At 29.3% G+C, this 24,466-nt stretch overlaps 1 protein-coding gene across 2 annotated transcripts in view; it reads right to left on the bottom strand.

The window, feature by feature from the left end:
* The window catches only part of LOC129960142 (protein cramped-like), a 111,193-nt gene that overhangs the window by 33,923 nt on the left and 52,804 nt on the right, over positions 1–24,466 (bottom strand). For both annotated transcript variants that reach the window (XM_056073318.1, XM_056073319.1), the window contains exons 6-10: positions 18,052–18,123; positions 16,195–16,243; positions 14,769–14,854; positions 10,175–10,371; positions 8,534–9,430 (exon numbers count right to left, since the gene is read on the bottom strand). In XM_056073318.1, the coding sequence (XP_055929293.1) occupies positions 8,534–9,430; positions 10,175–10,371; positions 14,769–14,854; positions 16,195–16,243; positions 18,052–18,123 (1,301 nt within the window). The remainder of the gene's footprint in view (positions 1–8,533; positions 9,431–10,174; positions 10,372–14,768; positions 14,855–16,194; positions 16,244–18,051; positions 18,124–24,466) is intronic.

The raw sequence follows: 24,466 nt of genomic DNA, 5'->3' as shown, positions 1-24,466 counted from the left end.
ATTTTATTAAACGTGGGCAACCACTTTATGGTTCTATTAGACGTGCATTTAATGTAGGTACTACGTTAAAAAGTCGATTTTTTGCAAAATATCAAATATTTTTTAATGCAATATTGTTAATTTCTGAACAGTCTTCATAAAACCGCTTGAATTTCGTTTCTAAGCTTATTCGTTGGGAAGTTGAGCTGCCGTTTATATTTGCATAACACATGTTTTAAAGCTATTTTACTATATTTAAATTCGATTTTATAAAATTTTTAATTTTCTTATGGAATTAAAATCGAATGCATACTTTTTGTTTAAATTTTCTATAATAATTTCTCAATATGTCCTGTAGTTCCTGAACAAGAGAATTAACAATATCTTCATTTAAAAATATTCTATAGTTGTTTTAATGCTTCATAATGTAAAATAACTGAAAATTTCATGTTTTTTATCAGTCGAACGCCCATAATTAATGATTGGACTAAAAGAGAGTTTCTTTTTTAGTTCCGGAACTAGGAATTGTATTTTCAAAGCTATCTGCAAGATATTGAGTAAATCTTTTTATAAACTTTTAAATTGAACTAGGAATTGTATTTTCAAAGCTATCTGCAAGATATTGAGTAAATCTTTTTATAAACTTTTAAATTGAACTAGGAATTGTATTTTCAAAGCTATCTGCAAGATATTGAGTAAATCTTTTTATAAACTTTTAAATTGAACTAGGAATTGTATTTTCAAAGCTATCTGCAAGATATTGAGTAAATCTTTTTATAAACTTTTAAATTAAAAAAAAAATTGCTTCATAATTCTTTTTTGCCCCACCCTCCAATTTTTACCCCTATTAAAAAAAAACTTTTGATATTTAAATAATATTTTTTGCTTTCCTGATGTTTTTTTTTCAATCGATTTAATGCGAAAATTCAAAAACATTATAATTTACAGAGTTTTTCAAAAAAATTTACCTTGAACGTAATCACATAGTATAATAGAATCAATAACATTTTGTAGATTCTGTAACATCTACAGTATTGACCATAGTTTTCGTGATTTCTGTCAGTTGTGAGAAAATGAACAAGTCAGATTGTATGAGTAAAAATCAAGACTATGGAAAATATATGCGTCTTCAGGGCAGTACAATCGTGGGGATAGGGGGTCCAACTTTATTCTGGCATCGTTCATCGTACAATCATAAAGAAAGGTCATAACATATTCTTAAACATTTTTTAATTAAAAATTTCGCAAGGGGTTCTCTATAAATTGAAATACAGCAAATTTCAAAATTTCCAATGGTAACACCTACACTTCATATCAAATTTTAAAACTACATCAAAAGTTATTCTAAGAAATCAAGTTTCATTAGATTAGGTTTATTCGTTGCGAAATTATGAGCTAACAAAATTTTGACTCTCATGTTAAAATTAAATTTTGAGCTTTTATTCATATCTTAAAATCTTATTGAGTCATTGCCCTAAATTTATTGTGTTATAAAAATATAAGGTATTCGACACATGTTGCATATATATTTAACATGAAAAAGTAACATTCAATATGTGAAAAAAATACAAAATTAGAGTTTAAAAATTTTTAAATTGCAACATACTTAAATTTCCGCATAATTCGAAGGACAAGATCATTTTTTGGGCACATGCAAGATTTCAACACATTCTTACGAGTAGTTTTCCCACTGCATTAAGTTTCCAATATTGACCTTAAAACTATGCATTTCAGGGAGTATTCACACATTTTAAAATATCGATAGCTTTTTATTTGGCATTGAAATGCGGGTAATCATGCATTCCTTGAAACAAATATCGTTTTCCACATTGCTATAATATATAAATATACTTAAAAAATCCGTCAGCAGCAAAAAATATGAAATCAAAGTTTTTTAAAAAATTCATTAATTGCCGTAATATTTCATGAACAGAAGCTATTTTTTAAATTGGGAGAATAGTCTCTATCCTTGTAACAAGCAATAATTTTTAATCGTTAGTTAATATAATGTCACTTACAGATTCCAGAAAAAATGAGAATTTTATTTATAAATGCTTTGTAGGATTTAATTATTCTACAAACGTTCTTAATTTATGCATAACGAACATATTTTCTAACAAGTAAAGAGCAATTTATATTTGTTTAAATTTACTGACGTATGTTTAAATGCCCAATATTTCTTACACAAGTCTCAGTTTTCATAAGATTAATCCGTCTCAGTTATACTTATTGTAATATTGTATATAATCACAAATGGAATAAAAAAATTAGGCATCAAAACATTATTTATTAACGCATTTAATACTGATATTTTGTAATAATATATATTACAATTTGTAATTCTTTTCAACGATTTTATTAATCAATTTAACACAGCTGGTTGATAAAAATAAATTTTTAATGCTAATTTAATTAAATTAAATTTACTTTGTCCCGTTTAAATCAAATAGGTTTGCAATATAAATTTCCGATTACTTCTGAAAGACATCCAAAAGAATAATTATTCTCATAATTATCTATATACAATAATTATTCTTATAGGTATATATAATTATTCTTATAATTATATAAAATAATTCTTATAACTATACCATCCTTCAAATTCGTATAAAAAGCAGCAAGACATGTGACGAATTATAGCTACGACATTGATGGGGATTCAAACACAAAGGCACCGCTCATCAGGGAACCAAATAAGTTATGACAGCTACTGGCCTCTCGGTAGCTCAGCCTCCATCCTTAACTTATTGCTAGCCATAATCTATACGGTCAGAGTCATCCTCGGGGAAACCCTTAATACCGAGCCAAGAAAATGCATCCCATGCTTTGCTCCCTATCAGACTAACCACTCAGGATGTACCCATCTAATGATTCGCCCGGTACAGCCCACAATAACGAGTTTTTGGCAGTCCATAAGAATCAAGAAGTAAACAAAGTAGCAACTGATTTTCATAGATTTACTTTGCTTGTTGTCAAGGAATGGAATTAAAAGGCAAGAAGTAGAAAGCGGAGAACAGGGTGAAGTTGAAGAGAGAACAGACACTAGAGAATTTGGTCAGCCGTGCTCAGAGAAAGTGAGCCTTGATGGAGAAACATTAGGACATTTCACATATAGAGTGGACACCTTCAAAAATTCAAAATTTGACAGTAAAAACCATGGCGGATTCGAGGGGGTTGCAAGCACACAAAGCCTTGCACCAGACAGATTTTACAAAAGTAAAATGTCTTCGTCTTATTCATTATTATTTTATAAAAATCAGAATATGCATTTATTTCAATAACATCACGGAAATTGTTGGCATTTCAAGTCTATCAATCCTTGGATACCTTGAATTTTATTACATTTGCTGATAGCAAGCACCAACAACACAGCTCGAAGTTTATCTGAAAGTGCCAATATTTTTTAAAGAAAGGATTCGAAATAGAATTCGAACATGAAACATTACATATTTAAAAAGAAATCGCATAATATTTAGAAACTGATTGAAGATGATCTTCTTAAATACTTCAATGTCTAAAATATGATGTTACAAGACAACAATAACTGCACTTATTTTGTAAATGATATCCCAAATTTACCATCGAGTTATGCTATCCAAAATCTCAATATCACAATAAATATTTAAAACAATTTGTTTGAATTTTTAAATATATATATATATATATATATATATATATATATATATATATATATATATATATATATAAATTTTCTTTTTCTAAAAATTACATTGACCTAACAAATTGCCGTGACATCTACCTAAAAATCTTAGCAAAATTGACAATAGTAAAAAATTAGAAAAAAATAATCCAAAAATCACATATTGCAACTTCATTCTAATATACGAAGTTGTATATTACAAATTTAAGATTCAATTATTTTTGTTATTTGATTACATGCTTTTTTAGTGATTGAAATAATTTTATGAAAAAAATTTAATCACTTATCCTTTTTCTGTATTTTTTAAATCCTCGTTAAACCAATCTGTGGAATGCAATAAATAGGGAACTTATATAAATTATCATTTTGTTGTGTGAAAGTTGTTTCAAAGTCTCGTAATTAAACTTTGCAACAGGCTCCAAATTTGTTTGAGAAAAGTTTAAAATTTAACTACTAAGCACAATTGCAATGAGCAAGAATTATCTGAGGCAAGGGCATGTCAATGGCTGGGATACTAATTATGAATAAAGCAATTAAATATGCCGTACATTTGGAAATGATAAAAAATTTGCAATAAGTATTTCAATAAATTGGAATTTCTATTTACTGATTTTTTTCAGAATAAATAGAATTTCAAGTTTGTTATACATAGATGTTCTTTTTCCTCCATGTATTGCTATTTTTTCCTTCCATAAATTATATTTTTTGCTTTTCATTTGCAAATACTATTAGTTTCATTTTCAAGAAAAATTTGCTATTTACTTGAAATTTTCTTAAAGATAAAGGACTTTAAGTGAACTGCCAGTCCGTCTGGTTTCTTTGGAACAGTATTTCCAATATTAAGTACATATATAAAATGTAAAACACACATTTTAAAGCAGTTTCGTGGCCGAAGTGAGACGAAACTTTGAAATTTTAAGATTTATTAAATCCCGGGAGGCATATTTTACATACAAGCAAGAAGTGATGAGATACGTCCGTCCACGACACAAGAGAAAAGCAAAAGAGCGTGAAATATTTCCCCCTAGTGATTTTATATTCTGAGATTCTAATAGAGATTTCTTTGACACGTGTTGACAGTCCTTTAGAAACGGACGATTTTTATTAAAAGGAATACAATAATACACAGAAAAGACAAATATACAGGCGACACACACAGCAGCGCACTATCACTGTATATCGCAAGTAGTAATTGGTAGTAATAACAACTACAGCTCACAAAACGGCCAGACAGAATTCAGCAGAAGGAGGAAATCTACGTTCTCTCCAAACGTCTGCAATTCCCCACTGTCTCCTTTCAGAATACTTTCTTACTTGATACAAATCAATGATTTGGTGTAAGGTCACATACAAAATCTGAGCCATCTAGACTGAATTTTTGAACAATTTGTGTTCACAAACATAAGTCATTTTTTTTTTCAACTCAAGGAGGTTTAAAATAAATATAAATATATCATAAAATGACAAGATTGGATCTTTTAACAATTACAGCACTTTTTCTTAGTTTATGCTGTGTAAGAGAGAGAGCAAAATTACTTATTTCGAAAATTGTTTTCTCCCCATATCGATCATGCAGTCAGACTTCACTGAGATAACATCAATTGAGTTTCAATCTCGAAATTAATCTCAATTCATGTATAATTTAATTATAAATATAAAAATCTTTAAAAATCAATTTATTCTATAGATTCCGTTAAAATATTTTCAAACATTAAGAATGAAACCAATAAATATTTTATTATTGACAAAATAATTGAGCTTAATGAATTTTCTACTTGATTAATAAGTGTTTCTGCCTGAAAAATATTAAAACTTTTCCTTTTTTCTTCTTCTTCTAAAGAATGATCATGAATTCTGAAATGAAATTCGACCTAAGCAGGGGAAGAGGTATGCCTGAATCAAATTATTAAAAAATATTGCATCCTGCACAACTGCAACATTCTAAGATAAGAGTCAATTAATTATATGAATCCTGTCAATTTGTTTTTTGATCAAAACAAACTTGTCCCTCACCCCTCTTCATTTAAATTGGCACCAGTTTTGTGAATCTGCAATATACTCTCTTGTTATAGCGCATAGCAACCGAGGTAATGTTATAAGCAACAGATGAGTCTTATTATAAAAGAAATTATATACAGGTTGGCTACCATTAAAGTTTTACTTTGAAATGGTCATAAAAGTAAAACTACTAAACCAAATGTTATCAAACTTGGTAATAGTTTAACAAAGGTTATGGCAGCTTCTTTTCCACCAAAAAAAGTTCAAAAACTCACCACCAGGGGAGAAATGGCGCTATATGCAAGATTGCTAAAAAAATAAAAAATAAGACATATATACATCGGTTTAAAATGTGTTTAATCGTTTTTGAAACAAAACTGTTTGTGGGGTTATGTAAAACCGCAATGTCTTGTAATTGGCTTACGGCAGGAAGAAGCAAATGATTTATGCAGATGCGCTTTACACATCGTTTGATTTTCCAGATAAAAGTGAGCCTGTTTGCCACATTGTTACGAATTGACAATATTTCTAACCATGCAAGACCATGCTTTTCGCGTTAAATGTTATTATCAATCAGTAAGAGGAATACGCCGAGGGATATGCTAAGAGCTCTTGATGATAATGCAGTAATGCGATTTAACTTGCTTTCAGAAAATGATAAATGCCACATTGAAAATGTTTAGTAACACATTTCAGAAATGATTAAACACATTTCAAAACACTGTCTTCATGTTCTATTTTATCCAACAATATTGCATACAGCGCCATTTCGCCTTCTGGTGGTGAGTTTTTTATTTTATTTTTTTTTGGTAGAAAAGAAATTCTCATGCATGATCTCCTTTAAACTATTACTAAGCTTGATAACAACATTTGGTCCAGTAGTTTTCCTTTTATGGCCATTTCAAAATGGAACTTTAATTATAACCACCCTGTATATTAATGAACATACATTCATACATGTAACATGTTAAATTCCAAGCTTGCTAAAAACATCTACACACCATCAGAAAAATTAGACTAGTAACAATAGTATGTAGAAATAATTAACACTTACACAGAGAAATGCAAAAAAAAAAAAAAAAAAATACAGAAATTTAACAGACACAATTTGCGACAGTATTGTGTACTTTAAGTAAGCAGATTACACAGCTATATTCACATTTTTGAACATATCTTTAATGATATAATTATATTGAAAAGTTGTCTGTGTTCCTCCAAAAGAATATTCTAATACATTTTTTTAAGATCTCAATGAATCAGATTTCCCCCCTTTTTTCCCTTTGCACATCTTAGTCTTTATGCTTCAAATTACGTGATTTTGAAATATTCATGACCTTGCTTTTAAGCTTATTTTCATATCTTTTAGCTTGCCTTTTGCTTTACTGAGCTTTCATTTATTTCAAATTTTCAGAGGCCAAACATGGGAACCACATTAATACACTTATTTAACAAATGCAAATTAAATAACATTTTAAACACATAAGAAATTAGAGTCTTTTAAATTTAAATATTAGCTTGTTGGAAATAATTATCTAACTCCAAATTTTTAACTTTCTAGAAACATTATTGCACAATAACACAAATATTAATTTCATAACACGCAAGAGATTGACGGTTCCTTATCAATTCACTATATATCAGAAACTACCTAAAATGGGGAAAATTAGAAATTACCAAATTACACAGAAAAAAAATCAATATTAAAATACATGCTTATTATTCAGTGGAAAGATCAGAATTTGGATCTTAAATGGAATTTTACAGATATCATCATACATACATTATACAAACTGAAATATTAAAACTAAAGTCAACACTTTCCTGCAAATTCATAAAATCCTAATTTTCTAAAAAATATTACATTTGAGCACTTAAGAATTAAAATGTTTCTTTTGATGGTTCATCAATTTTGGAATTTACATGGTTCAACTGGAATTATTTCCACAGCTTCCCCAAGCTATGGTTTCTTGTTATAGTTTATTCAGAAGAAATAAAATTGCAGCTAACATTTCTTCAAATAACATCTTTTCCCTTGTATAACCAATATACCGTATTTGAAAGACTACTTTTAAGTGCATAATAAGAAAATACAGTAGTCAGTAACAAAAATGCAAAAATTACGCTTTAAAAAATCTATGTTAAAAATAATTTACCAGATATACATGATAGAGTATTTATAATATACCACAGAATATATTTAATGTAAGGTAGGATTATATAAGAAAGGGAAATCACATTCTAGACTCTTCTCAAATGATACAAAGCCTTGTCAAGTTAAATATTGTTTAGTAAAAGAGGACACCAGATCTCTGCTATGGAATTTCTATATTTAAAACATCTTGAAATTTAGAATTTATAAATGAAAAACAACAAAAGCAAATTAAATTCTAATAGCAGCATTAGGCCGAAATAGTTATAATGATGATATCTTTGAATAAGTACTTTTTGCATATGTTCAATTCTTGAAATCTTAAATGATTTTTTTAAATGATTGTCATAATTTGATTAAAGAACATTAGATAGATATTTTTGATTATCATAATTATTATAAACATTTAAAAATCTAATTTATTTTTAAATCCATGAAAATTTTTGAAAAGTGTTAGAGAAAAGGACCTCATTACTTCCTTAAAAATAATATCTCCTACAATAAAAACAGGTACTTAAATCTTTCAACATTTTAGTAAATCCTGCGGGCCAGATAATCCAATCATCAAACAAAAATGTTATGATGAAAATATTTTCAATTCAAAAACGATAAAGCTCTTTTCTCATAACAAAAAGAATTTTAAAATTTAAAAGTAAGCATTATTTGTGCTTTTGATTAGAAGAATCAATATTTTATAGCAACATGTTTTCCTACAATTAAGGCAATAAAGAGGAAATAATACATACCAACAGATAAAGTTCACCGAATGTTAAAAAACCAGATTCTTCCACTGTCCAACCATTCCTTACAGTCCTGTAATAAATACTATCACTTTCGTTTGAAGAACAACCATCTTTCGTAACTTCTAATGAATTTTCGGATGAGCTTTTCTCTTTTTCTTGCACAGGCAAAGGAGAAAATCGATCATTCTGTGTTTTTAAACTGATAAATTCACCAAGAGTCATGGTACTGTCGGAATCGTTATCCTGCATAATTTCAGGTTCAGGAGCTAAAAGCTTACACTTATTAGGATCTTCCAATGTTTTGCCATATTTACTTTCAAAAGTTCTAAAATTCAATTCAGGAACCCCATCAACTTTTTCTATAGCATCATCAGATGACGAAGATGCATTTCGTTTGCTAGTAACATCTAATTTTGGTGAAAAAGATCTAGGTCTCTGTGCTTCACTTACACTTGGTTCAGGACATTCTTCAGGAACTGATTTTGGAGGAGTTAATACATTAATGTAAGTTGGATCATCAAGAGTTTTATTTACAGTTCGAAAACACAATTCCTGCAGGTCAGAATTATTGCAAAGATCAGTATGATCAGGAAGGGTATCAGCATTTGGAACATTCTTTTCTGATACAATTTCAGAGCCCTCATTTAATTTATCATTCTGAATTTTTTGATTCAAACAAAGAGGTTTCTTTGTTTTGGTATTTTCTTTACACAGAGTATTATGAAAAAGTTTCATGTAATTTTCAAGGCACACATCAGAGCTGGAAGCAACATCCATTACAGACAGCGTAAGCGGATAGATCTTTGCATTTTTGGCCGGTTTGACACGCAATATAGGTGGAATATCACAAGGCAATTCTTCAGAAAAAGAAGTTGGAAGACTAGATAAGATTTGTTCTTTCTGTGAAATCAATAAATAAAAAAATTAATACCGATAACAATTTGTATTAAATTTATCAAAAAATATTCTAGAATGACAATGGCAATAATAAAAAATTAAAATCACATAATGCTAAATATGATTGCATTTTTAATATTTTTCTTTCACATCAGATCGTACCAGTAAACCTGAATTTTCAACTTCTGTTAGAAGACACGAAAAATGAGCATAAATACAAATTCCTACAATACATCATGCGTTTCTTAAATAACTACATCAATGAACATAATGCTATTAATATCACGAATTCTAAGGTGCAACAATCTGCAGTATCTAACAAGAAAGACCAGGCTTTTAAATTTAGACAATAGATAACAATTATCATAAGTATGAAAGTAAAGCAGAAATTAATGAATGATAAGAAAAAGGAAGGAATTCATTAAGGCGTATGAAGGGATTAAAATTGAAGGAACTCAGATTGGATGGTATTGAATATTTTTTTTATTTATTTGTTAAATACTAATATCTTTTAACAATTATTAATCAGAAGACAATTAAAATTATAATAAATATAATAATAATATAAATATTTATAACTTCAGGTTTCTTTCTGCCAAATCTTGGGTTTTAATAAATCTCATCTAAACATTTTTATTTAAAAATAAAATATAAGTGATCTTCCCAATGTCAAATGAGTTTAAAAGTACATTTGTGTATTAAAAATTTAAGATAATGTCATTAATTATAATAGAAAAGCCAACTTACTCTTTTTAATCTGTATGGCTTCCACCTCTGTTGCAAATACTCTATCACAGATCTTAAGCGTTTTTGCAGGCAAACTTTAGTACGTACTCTTGGATTTTGTGCTAAATTTTGCACATGAAGCCAAGCATTATTTGTATGTGGTCTGAATTCTACTACAATTTCTTTTGGAAGTTTTTCTGCTTCTGGCTCTTTGGTATCTAAGAATGACAAGAAAAGTAGATAGAGATGATGCCAAAATGAAACTTTTACTCATTTAAGAAATTACTTGCATTCAAATATATAGATATGCAGATTAATTTTTTTTTTTTTTTTGTATTTTTGTTAAAATTTAATTTTACAGAATAACATGATCTGTATTGATAAAATAAACTGTTGCATAAGTGCTACAAATAATTTTAAGAAATGTAACAATCAAAATTAAACCAAAATTTTTTGTAATATAACTTTTACAATCTTTTTCTAATCCTTAGAAAAAGTAGAGAAAACTAAAAATATTTTTTTTTCATTCTTTATATTTAATCAATTATAATTTTCGTTTGATAGTAAAATAACAAAAACATTTTTTAATATTTTTAATAAGGAGTAATCAATCAAAATAGATAGAAACAAGTAAAGTCTTGAAACTAATCTATAAAGAAACATTTTCAAACAATGATAGTGATTAAATAATATTTATATTGGTACGGATTCTTCAGCCGTGGTTCTTTTACTGATTTATTGGTCGATGAAATAAACACAACCAGCAGGCCTCAGTAGAAAACAACGACGTTCATTAAAACGATGGCACTAACACAAAGACGACAAATGCACAGCCGAGACGAACACAGGCAACACACAGTAGCTCACAAGTAGTAATCGGCAGCAATAACAATCATAGAAGCGGCCAGACAGAATTCAACAGACAGAGGGAATTCACGTAGCTTCACTCTACAGCCTCTCCAAACGTCTGCAATTCTTCACTGTTTCCTCGTTTTAGCTGCATCCAACAGCCGACTCATTACTACACGAGTGGCTATTCCATACACGACTCGATGCTGTTTCCACAATATACACCAGGACTCGGCACACAGCTCATTTCAACAATCGCGTGAACTCCACACAACGCTTGTTTTTCGCTGGACTACTCCGCCGTTGCTTCGTTATTCTCTCGAAGACTAGATACACGAATACGACTGACTGTAGTTTCAGACTGCCGCCCTTTTATAGTTCCCGGGAAGCGGACCGAGAAGTTTCTGGACCAATCAGACAAATCTCGGTTCCTATTGGCTGAATCGCTTAACTTCTGGAAATTTCCAGTAATATCTATTTTGTCGCTAAATTCGTCGCCAAGCTCTGAGATCAATGACGCGGCACCCGATCAGCTCCCAACAGCGCTGATCGTAAAACGGTCTTTCCAGTGATTGAACTTACCGTGCTGGGAAGCAACATTACAGATTTGTAACAATAGGTACATTACATTAGATTATTAGTACACCATTAACTCTGAAAATTAATTAAATATGATTTGTAGATGGCCAAAGAAAGCCAATGGTTTTTTTGAACCCCTACCTAGGCTAGTCAATCTCAAGTGAATTTTCATTAAATGAAACAGGAAAGTCTCGAAGAAGGATAGTATAATGCATAAGCTGTTAAAAATATGTTTGAAAAAATCTGAAGAAATGAACAGTGATTATGGAAGGTGATGTTAAATTCCCAGTATATATTAAATTGAGTTCTAACGAAGTATTTGAAAATGGCGCTCCTCACTGAGTACCACATTATGAAGAGAAAACCTTTGTAATGACAAATTCTATGTTGGCCTCAATAAGTCCCCCCCCCCCAACCGAAAAAATTCTACAATTGGGAAAAAAATTAACAAAACATACATGCTAATAAATAAATAAGTGAATTTTAAAAATGAAAGTCTCCCCCTCGTAGCATTTTTGTAATGTATTGGCAGTAGCGATTTTTCATAATTTCAATTAAGCTATCTCACAGGGAAATGGGAAAAAAGACCATTTTACAGAACATCGCTTGTTCAAGTTCCTGTAACGATCTCGAAAGAAAGCTTAAAGAATCCATCCATCCGAGATAGTTTCAAAGAAGGTTCTATAAATAAAGGTCTAGAAATCAACTTGGTCAATCCATTCCCTATAAACTTTTATTCGCAAGATATTCTATGGCAAGTCTAGCTCAGAGGTTAAGTAGTATGACCATTAGAATAACTTCCTCACTAATAGCACCAATATATTGTCTGACATTGGAGCGAGGATCTTGTCTCTATATCTCAGTGGGAGATTCTACATAGAGTGACCTGGAGGTCAGTGTAACAATCCAGACAATTTTACTTTATCTCTGTCTTTCAACCATGTTAGAATGATGGTATCTGATGCCTTGTTTTTTCCATATACGCACAGGAGATGATTCATTTCCCAGAATAAATCCGGACGCACTTGTGAAAAGTAAAGATCTGCTGCTGTCCGGTCCACGTAATGTGTTCATAATGTCTAACATAAATGGGTACTTCCCTATCATTAAGAATAACAAATACAAGTAATCTTGCATAGAATCCTTGTTTGCGAAACATCTTTGCATCAAATTAGCTGATACTTTTTTCCTTGTTGGAGTGAAAGTATCTGAAACAAGCTGAAGCACAATAATAATACTGTTTTTTTTTTTGTTTTTTTTTCCAGATTGAAAATGTTTGAGAGCAATTTTCTGCAATAGCTATACATGCGCCCGATTTGGAATAGATCTTCTGGAAATGAGTATTCTGATTAAAACTGAACCCAGAGTTATTGGATCACACTACCTTCTAGTAGTATCAGCTTATGTCAGTTTCTACTTAATCAATCGCACACCATCTTAATGAATCAGATAAACTACTTTTCTAAGACATGACTAACAATATCTTTGTGGATAAAATTGAAGACATATACCGAAATTATTCACAAAGTAGATAAGCCAGGTATTTAAGCATAATTTTCTCTGCCTTATACAAAAATACAAATCTCTTTTAAAAGAAAAGGTAATAGATTTACTTCTTTCATTCAGTGAATGCTATCCAGTCGTCATTTAAACTTACTAGTTGCTTTTATTAGCATTCGTTTAATGTTGATACTTAAAAAAAAAAAAATGTACCATAACCTTTTTAAGCCTCTACTATTATTTTTTTCAGGCTTGTTTCAAAATGTTGCAATGATAACTAATGAGTTCTTTTATTGATCAAAACTAGAGTTCAGACCAGCTTATGAAAGTAATTTGGATTCGCTCGAGCGAGATAACCAGTGAACTAGCATACAATCACTTCTGCCAGCCACATATTTCATAATTACTTAAATATCAGTCAAAATTAAAATTCTTTCAAAAATTCAATATATGCATAGTACAATTATTTTTAAAAATCTGTCTACCAGATATATTAACAATTTAACTTAAACTTGCTGATAAGCAAAGTATCCACATTTTTTAACTCTTTTTTTCTTTCTTTTTTCTGAGCAATAAGATATCTATTTTCCAGACAATCATCTGTCCTTACCACAGATTTCATATGATATTAATAATATTTAATTGATATTTCTAATCCAGCACAAAGTCTTCAAAACTTTTTAATGTCTAATTATTTAATTTGTTTATCCAACATAAGGGAGAATTAAAAATGGAATAGTGGAATTAACACTTATCACCTTTTATGAAATAAAGCTATATTCGCGAAAGAAAGCATTTCAAATCAGATTGTGGTCCATATTTGAGAATATTATGATTAGAATTTCACAGCACTGATGAAAGCTAAAACAAATGTTGATTACCCATTACAGTTTTAAAATTCCCATGTCCTAATACTGGGCATTTTCTTAAAATATTTGAGGAATTAGGTCAAATATTTAAATTTGCAATGGTTAGGAGTTTATGTAAATCTTACAGTTAAAAAAATAACGACAATGAAAAAGAATTATTTTTGCTTGAATAGCTAGTATTAAATAAATAAAATAAAAATGCAACTCTACTAAAGTTAATAATAAAATAGGCAGCAAATTTGAGTTCTCACGGTATTCCCAAACAGAATGTATTAAAAACAAAGAGCAAACGAATAGTAGAATAACTGAAAACAAATGTAATAGCATCAGAGGAGATTTAAATCGATTCAAAGACGAAATGATGTTCGATGGTCCACAAGCAGGTCAAAGCCCGTGGTTTTTTAAGACTGAACCAAGGCAATACTCCTTCGGGTTACGTCTCTTGTTTGCTTTCCAGTATAACCTCGGGATTCTTAATTGAAATAGATAGGAGAAACTCGCTATTTAAAGCAGTTTTTTTTAAACTTAAAATAATCCTTCAGATATCACATACCCAGTATTTCGAACTGCACACAAAGTTTCAGGCGCATAGTTTAAATAAATTCATTTACTTTAAATACTATGCTATGAATATTTGTGAAGATCAAAACTTTCAATATGTTACAATTACCTTAAAGAAACAAGCAATAAAGTTAAATGTAACTAATGTTTGGCTACAGTTTAAGATCAAAATGCACTGATTACATACAATGTAGCTTTTAAATACTCATACAAAACTGTATAAGAACACAGAAGTATAAGCTTATTAAAACACTTGCCTGCAACATTATTTAATTTTTTCAAAGCTCTACAGACTGGTGTTTTGATTCTTAATTTTTTACCCTTGTGTTTTACAGTTGTAACCCTGAAAAAAAAATTAAAGTATAATTACAAAACAAAATTTGAAATATTACAGAAAAACTTAATATTTTTGATAATTCATGCTGAGAAAATAATTATAAACATGATCACAGTTCAACTACACATTACAATCAAAATATAGTAAAAAAACTTAAATGTTTTTTCACTTAGAGTTAAGAGAATAACAGATTTCATTTTAATACCGGAATTTAAAAACAAAAATAGTGATTGGGTTCAAATAAAAATGAAAAATCTTTAACCCTTTGCGGCGCACTAAATTTTAAACTCAAACAAAAAAGATGTAGATAACCTATTTAGGCCTATAGAAATACACAAGTCATATTTTGTGAAGATTGTAATTGTTTTGATTTTGGAGGTGTTCCATCAGCTGGAACACTGCGCCATGCTCAGACTGGTTATTGGAGAACACCATTTGAAACATTTTTGGTGTTTCGAACAAACTTCGTTTATCTCTCAGCGCTGTTTTCAAAACCATTAGTTTATAATAAAAAAATTGTAATTATATTTAAAATAAAAATAAGCTATATAATTAACACACACACACACACACACACACACACACACACACACACACACACACACACACACACACACACACACACACAATTAAACATTATATAAAACGAGCATAAGCGAAATTCAAAATAAAGAGCAGGAAATTGCGCAGCTCTAAGTAAAGCTGGCCAAAAGTACTTATTTAAAAAAAAAAAAAAAAAAGGCAAAACCCACAAACTTCAGACCTAGTGTAAGGGTCGGTCATTTTCAAGAATTCCCACCCTGCCAAACAATATTCCTTGAATTGGGTTCATTTTCCACGAAAAAGGGAGAACAGGAAGCGAAGACACAGGTCTTCTCTTACCGGTATAGCAAACTGTCGAGAAGCACGATCGGCGTAGTGTTCCAGCTGATGGAACACCTAATTTTATATGCATACTTTCTCCATAAATTTTTTTAAAAAATATATAGAACAAATAGTTTAAAACATAGCCAACAAAATAATATTGGAATTATTTTCCAAAAATTATTTTTTAGCAAAAAAAAAAAAAAAAAAAAAAAAAATCAATATTCCTTAAAAAATATTCTTTTATAAAACGCGATATAGTTGCAAATTGTGGGTCAGTTTAATTTCATGTTATTTATTATTAAAAAAGAAGGTTAAAGGTGAATCTTAAAACTATTTTTTTTTTCCATTTATAGTTAACGATTTTAGAAGCGAGTGAAGTTAGGTGTTCCATGTAGTGGAATATTGTGCTGCAAAGGGTTAAAAGGATAAAAAAAATTTGAATTTCAAAGTAATGATTTGTTAATTAAGCGTAATCTTACCCACTGAAAACCAGCTCATTAAGCTTTTGGCGATTTTTCTCGTTTAGACCTTAAAAGAAAAGAAGGAAATATCATTATGGCAAAGTAAAATACACATAAACGTAAAAATCCCCAAAAGACATATCAATTAAAAAGAATGAAAATATTAAAGAGACATATAATTATATAACTTTTTAACAACTTTCTTGATATACTAGAAATTCACTTATAAAAAACTGATCAATTCAATTCCTGCAACTTATAATTTTTTTATCCATATGTCTATACTACCTGCTGCACCTGCAGCTCTGTCTGGATCTATCTGCTCCATGTGTATGTAAGAAAATGCAAAACATATACTTCTAAGTTACAGACTTTTTATATTCACTCCATAAGAGATTTAACCTGAATCCCTATTAATTAACACTTTAAAGAATTCGGATTTTAGCCTCAGCGTTTGTCGTATAGACGTAAAAATTTCTTTGAAGTCCCTCTTTAGAATGTGGCTACAAATTCGCCATGAGAGAAATACAGGAGCTTCTAAATTCATGGCAGCGTTTTTAAGAGATTAAATTTTAAAGAAATTCTTCAATGATCTAAAAAGAATTCGCAGATGGCAATTATTAAAAACTATTTTTTAAGAAATTTTTTTTTGATAGATGACATTAATTTGTGATTAAGATCATGCTGGCTCCAATGGTTTGTTTTATGATTTGAATATTTCAAATAGTTCGAAAGAATTTGGTCAATCCCCTTTTCTTAGTTGCAGAAATGCCAATAAGGATGGTCAGCTAGTCCAAATTTATTTAATAAAGCCAGAGTAATAAGCATCACAAGTAATTACACTTCTTGTTATTATGTCTGCTCTTATTTCTAAGCCACATAGTAAGGGATAAAATAGAATATATAAAATAGAGTAAGGAATATTACCTGAAGTTTCTTGATATTTTGTTAAGTTAGGAGAAATTTTTGAAATGAGATATTCTTATATCTCATTTCAAAATGTCTTTAATTACAAACCTTTTAAAATACTCGTTCGCCTCTGAGACCATTTTTGTGAGAGAATTTCCTGTTTCATTCCAAGAAACATTGAATGTCCAGGAGTTTAAACCAATACGACCTTTTGGTTTAGTTTTACTTTAATTTAGGATTCTTATACTTTTTATTTGGCTATTTTGTTTAACAACTCCCAATGATTTGACAGATAAATTTTACAAAACTTGAAGAGGAGAGACACTGCCTATCAGCAGCAGTAAGTTTTTAATCTTCTGGAGATGAGAGATCATCAATGACTTTAAATATTGCTAATGATTCGGCCGTAAAAATGGAATTAATGGAAAATTCGATAAGATTTCAACAAAATGTTTAATAACAATTTATATACCTGCAAGTCAATGGTTTTCAGGGAGTGAAATCAATGTAAGCACTAGGAATGCCAACATACATGTAAATAAATATATTCTAAAATATATTTTCATTGTGATCATTCACTTTTAAATACAATTCTTTCTATAAACTCATTCTAAAATCCAGTAAGAAAAACTAATAGTGTATTAATCAAATGCTTTAAAATCAAAATTATTGAAATATGCGACAAAATTTAGTCAAATAGTTAAAAAAATTTACAACACATTTAAAAAACAACTTTTAAAACACGTTTCAAAAGGTAAATGTAACAAATTCACTCAAACTGAACAAAAAAGCTGCATACAAAAAGTAAAAATGCCTGAAGAAAATAACTTCAATATTGACAAAAGCACGCTAGTGATAGATTTAATTAAAAAATAAAATAGGCACGATATTCACAGTGAAAGTCAATAGATGCTAGAAACATTAGTAATTACTTAATGATAAGTATTTAGTAACTGATTTACTTACAACCGCCAATCTTTTTTCTCAATTCAGCATAATTTATTAATCCATACAGCTCTTGTGTTTGCTTTTTGACACCTATAAATATCACAGGGAAAATTAAAAAATATTGCCGATTTTTTTGTCTGTTGAAAACACACACACACACACACACACACACACACACACACACACACACACACACACACACACACACACACACACACACACACACACACACACACACAAATAGTGAATACTTTTTGTATTCATAATAAACGCTTTTGAAATAAATATATTACAAAATTAATTGGCCATTGTAATGAACCAATCTTCATTATCAACCACTTTAACTCTCTTGGGATGCTACAGATACATTTGGCAGACTTAGTTGTAAACTACCAAGAGCATTTATACATGGTGCAGCATGCTATCTTTACTTGGCTTTTATTTTTACCATAATCTATTATGGACATATAAAACCAATTTCAAAAACCTTTCAAATGAGATAAACCCAAGCAGCAAGAGTGGTCGCTAAATGACTAGCTAATGACCGGATCGCTCAGCTAAAGCTCGCACATTTTCCGCGATAGTCGCCTTTGGGTCGGAGCGATATCGGACTCGGATCATATTTTTTCTATCGCCTCCAAAGGTCACCTTTTTATCGGGGCGAGCTCCCACGGCGATTCTGTGAAAATGGTCGTTTCAATGTAATCGCCCCATATTCGCCCTGATATCTGGAAAGTCGTCTTTCCTAGATGGCGCTATGTGAATATATTTGACATGCTAGGAATTTCCCATGAATAACCTGGCTTGTTTTGGAATTTATTTATCAACAGGTGCCGCCATTCCAAGAATTTTGTTAAGTGCAATTTATTTATTATTATATATTTGTAAAAAGTATAGTATTTATTCTAAATAGTGAATAAAAGAGATAATTTTTGTTAAAGCTGTCAGAATTTATTGATTACCTAAAACATGGAGTTGTATGTGATGTTATTAGCGTTAGGTGTAAGCGACCATAAAGCGGAATAAATATTTAAGTTAACGATCCACTAATAATTTCTCTATTTCATTTAAGTGCTGAAACTTTACTTTGTTAATTGAGCTATCGTCATTTATTTTCTTGTTCGTATTTTATTTCTTGTTGGATTTTTATTTCGTGTGTCTTAAATTATTGCAATTATTTTTCTCTTTCATTTTGTTAACAATTTCAAATGTTCAAATGAAAGAAATTTTTAAAAAAGTATTAAATAACGTTCTTATGTTTTAGTATGGCAATAACATTTGTGCAATTATTTTTATTTTGATATGAGGCTAAAAAAAGCTTAGCAGAATATATTTACTGCATGCTTAGAAAAAAAAAAAAAGAATTCTTTAAAACTTGTGATTATGTTGGCATTTTTGAATACTCTTATATGAATAGTTTCTAATTATCTCATATTTCATAAAATAGCAACATACATTTTACTCTCATTAGTTTGAGTTATTTATATTTTTCTCTATTATTCTATAGTTTGAGTTATTTCTAGCCATTATTATAAAATTTGCCTACATAGTCCATTATCAGATTGAAAACATTATCATGTTTATGAAGTTCCATAAGACTTATGCTCATTAATTACACATCTCCAACTGTCAAAAAAGTATTTTATTGTACTTTTACAAAAAGTGAAAGCTCAATCATTATTTTAATTAAGAAATATGTTTTGTAGGTTCATCAAATTTGGCCAAAAGGGGCCAAAAAGGGAAAGTGAACCTGAAGAAAAGTATATGTATAATATTTTATCTGTGTTACTGGAAAAGTATGAAATCCAATATTTTATAGAATTCCTGGACATTGTGTAAAATGTCTAAAACTAGCTGGCAATATATGAAACAATTCATATTTCATACATTTTATTATTTTATATATTTATTTTACCAAGCATTCTATAGAATCCCAAATGACAACCCAGAAAAGTATGAAATACATCTCCAAATCGATGAAATGGAAATTTTGTGCACCTTTTGTTTCAAAACTGAAAATGCAATTGAAGGTAAAATAAATTCTAAAATCAATCACGAAATACAAGCCCAAAATAATTTCTTACTGGAAACTACTGTGTGAGTTCCTATTCCTGAAGTCAACAAAGGACAAAATGATTTGCACAATATATTGGCAGTTATAATGTATGTATGACAGAGTATGGTTTCTACTGACTTAGAGCTTCAGAGAAAATTTAAAACAATTATATGCGAGACCTCAATTCACTTTATGCCTTTAGAACTTTTAGAATTGAAGATATTCCAGACCAGCAATTGCTCAGCCCAGTGAAAGTAGCCAAGGATTTATCAAATGTATGTGTTAAACAAAGTACCAAAATATGAAATGTCTTTGCATGAAAAATGTAATGAAATGTATTTCCAAATGTCCTTCAAGCCTATCACATTGCAACAAGTAGGTTAATTTCTGGGGTTTTTTATATGAAAACTTTTTCTCCTATATAAGAAAGGAATACCTTTTGTTTTGTACAACTTTAATTTTTTCTTTGCGTATTTTGAATAACATTTTTTAATGGCACTTTAATTATTTTTTCAGAATGACAGTTCAAGTGATTTTAATTCTTGTTAGCTTAGTTATTTTTCTTTTTCATTTACAATTTCTTTCTTTTTGTTTCAAATATTCAAATGAAAGAAGTTAAAAAATATATATATTAAATAAAATTCTTATATTTTGGTATTACAATAACATTTGTGTAATTAATTTTATTTTGAGATGAAGCTAAAAAAGTTTAACAAAATATATTCATTATAAACTAAAAAAAAAAAAAAAAAAAACAACTTAAAACTTGAGATTATGTAGGCATTTTTTAATACTCTTATATGAATAGTTTCTAATTATTTCAAATTTCATAAAATAGTAACAAATTTTACTCCCATTAGTTGAGTTATTTTTATTTTTCTCTATTATCCTAAATATTTTTACAAAATTTGCCTACACAGTCCAATAACAGAATGAAAACATTATCATGCTTATGAAGTTCTATAAGACTTTTGCTCGATAATTACATATCTCCAAATGTCAAAAAATATTTTATTTGTACTTTTAAAAGAAGTGAAAGATCAATTATTATTATAATTGTTTTCTAGGTTCATTAAATCTGATAAAAAAGAAAAAATGAATTTAAAGAAATGTTTATATATAATTTTTTATATGTAGCTGATGATTTATATATAATATTTATGTAAATATGTGTGGATTTTTAGAAATGTCAAACTCTTTAAGTATTACAAATATTATTGTAAATAAAGTTTAAATAAATTTTGTGTATAAATGACTTTGTGACAATATCATCCTTGAAAGTCATAGTTGCAGGATACTGCTTGGCTGTACAAGTCATTACAGAAAATTCAGTCAAAAATTTGAAATAAATTATTATTTTACTTTGTATTTGTAAAATATTATTTAATGAAGGTCTTTGTAAATAAATTGTTTTGCATAGTTGTTTTCCTTTTCTGCAAAAAATAAAACGGGGAAAATGATAGTTTTTTTAAAAATATTTGTCTAAAGAAATTTCGTATAATTGAAAATAGTGTTTACATTTTTGGGTATGGAATTTTCGTGAAATATTCAAACTTAATCATAGATCAAATTTGGTTCTTGTGCCATATAACCAAACCAAACTAAACTAATCGTAGATAAAAAAAAAGAATTAAGATAAATTGGAAGTAAATTATTAATTTGTGTTTGTAAAATGTTGCCTACTGGACATTAGCTAACACTAACATTTATAATGAGGTATAAAATTTATACAACATGAAATAACTTTGTAAGTTAATAATAAATAAAAGAGATTTCGTATAAGTGAAAGAAATGTTGCATTTTTGTGTATGGAATTTTTGTGAAACATATTTATGAAATATTCTGAGTTAATCATAGATCAAATTTGGTTCTTGCGAAACAAAACAAAAGCTAACTAATCATGGATCAAGAAAATATTAGAAATTTGAAGTAAGTTATTAATTTGTGATTGTAAATTGCTGTCTATTGTTATTAGCTAACACTAACATTTATAATGAGGTATAAAATTTCTACATGACTTTCTACTAACTTTGTAAGTTAATTGTAAATAGAATCAGTAAAATTCGAAGGAGTGTTCCATTTTTATGCATGGAATTTTTGTGAACCATATTTGAAATATTCAGAGTTTAACATGCCGGCGTCATGGCATAGGGGTAGAGCGTCTTCCCTGTGCTCTGGGCGTCCTGGGTTCGAGTCCCGATTTGGGCATGGTTGTTCTATCTGTGAGATGTGTGAATGTGCCCTCCTGTAAAAAGGGGTTGTGCAAGCGAATGAGTGATGTGTGAGTAGCAAAGTCGTACTCTTGGCCCTAGTTGGCGCTGCTAAAAACAAAAGAGGCGCTCACCCACCGGCTTAAATTGCTACCTTCGTAACAGTGGGCTTGTCCATGGCAATTGCCATAAGAAACAACAACAAACAACAGAGTTTAACATAGATCAAATTTGGTTATTTTGCCACAAATCCAAATCTCACTAAACATAAATCATGAAAATATTTGAAATTTGAGGTAACTTATTAATTTGTGCTTGTAATATGTTGTCGAATGAAGAAACATATAATAGGAATTATATAATTTAGTATTTTACACAATTTTTAACCAATGCATTAAAAAGGGGGGGGGGGCAGGTGTTCAAAATATATTAAAATAGAAATTTGTATTTTATTCATTATTTGTTAGTAATTCTTTGTTTATTTCTCACATTAAGCAATATAAAAGTGTGTATAGTAAATAAAATAATTTTTAATAAGAATTATATATTTTTTTGTTTTGAATTTTTATGAAATAACTTTTAAAAACAGATGATATAGGCAATATTAGAAATTTAAAAGTAGATGTATTATATACATATATATATATAAGTAAAATTAAACTGATTAATTATACAATTGAAACTATGATTATGTTAACATTTCTTCCCATGCATTAAACAATGAAAATAAATAGGAAATATAAATGAAGGAAATAAATCTTCTCTCTCTCTCTCTCTCTATATATATATATATATATATATATATATAGAGAGAGAGAGATGTGCAGGTAATCAAATTTAAAATTATTTCACATAATTTTAATATTGTTTATTTGTTTTTATTGGGTAAGATTGTGGTAAAATATATGCTATAATAATAGTTAAAAAAAGTCGAAGAAAAGTTAAAATCATGGAAAATGTCATTCTATCAAAAGCAAGTGCTTTATGGAATTTTAAATTTATCAAAATAAGTAACAAATAAAATTATTCATGGTTAAAAAAGAAAAGTAAACTACTCAAAATGTTTCGTATTTTTAATCGTTTGATAAATTTTGAAAGTATAATAGTTTTAAATATTATGACACTAATTTACAGAGCTTGAGAAAACTGAATAATCAATAAACTAATATTTAAATTTGACGCCGGCAAGTGTTCAGAAATAAATCGCCTAATGATTGTCATTTGGTCGCCATTACTAAAATATATGGGGAAATGATCGGTATTGGGTTGCCCTTTGATAAAACACATCGTGAAATGCTTGGTATAAAGTCGCCCGTGATATTTATTACACGTCGGAAAAAGATCGGAAAATTCGTCGGAAACAAGCCCGGGTGATCGTCGCGCCGCGTCCCGCCGGGGGACATGACCAATGTCGGAGCAAGATCGGAGGCGATCTTGCTCCAACCTCGCGCGTTCTGTGTAGCGATGTTTGGCCAATGATTGGCCGACGATTTTTTGCTGCTTGATAAATATTCTTGTTATGGCGTTAAAAAAATAATTTTATAACACTTACAAAATCTAATTTTTTTTATGTGGACCCCTGTTCCTTATTTTCATATTTAGTAAAAATTCTCACATAAGGAATATAAGATAAAAAGCTTGATTAGGATAAAAGTTTACAGTTATTTCATAGTAAAATTTCAGTTAACTCAGTTTATATCTAGCTGCGATTCTATTCTAACTTTCATAATCTCGATTTGCATGACAGTTATATTTCCAATGGTTCATTTATATTCCTCTGCCACTTATCCAGTTTTTCCCTAAAAATGTTTCATTACAAGAGTATTGACTAACTATCTAATTTACTGTATTCAATACTTATAATGTAGTATATCGTCAAAATTATTATATGCTCAGTCAGCACAAATTTTTATATAAATTTTTATATTTTCGTGTTATATTCAGTAGAGTACTGTTCATTCTCGGATCCAGAGTCTTTCCATGCTTTTGCAATGCGTCAGGAAACGTCAAAAAAAAAAAAAAAAAAGAAGAAGAGGAAAGATGCTTAAATTTAGTAATAGGGTGATCTCGATTACTTTCAGAATTAGGAGGCACAATTTTTTGCGAAACATTCTTTAGTGGAGTATAGCCGTCGAAAAGAGCTAGTCTCCGAAACCGGAAACGAATA

Source organism: Argiope bruennichi, chromosome X2, assembly GCF_947563725.1.
Source record: "Argiope bruennichi chromosome X2, qqArgBrue1.1, whole genome shotgun sequence".
Taxonomy (NCBI): domain Eukaryota; kingdom Metazoa; phylum Arthropoda; class Arachnida; order Araneae; family Araneidae; genus Argiope; species Argiope bruennichi.
Note: the sequence above shows the minus strand (reverse complement) of the source record. Positions and strands in the feature narration are given on the sequence as shown.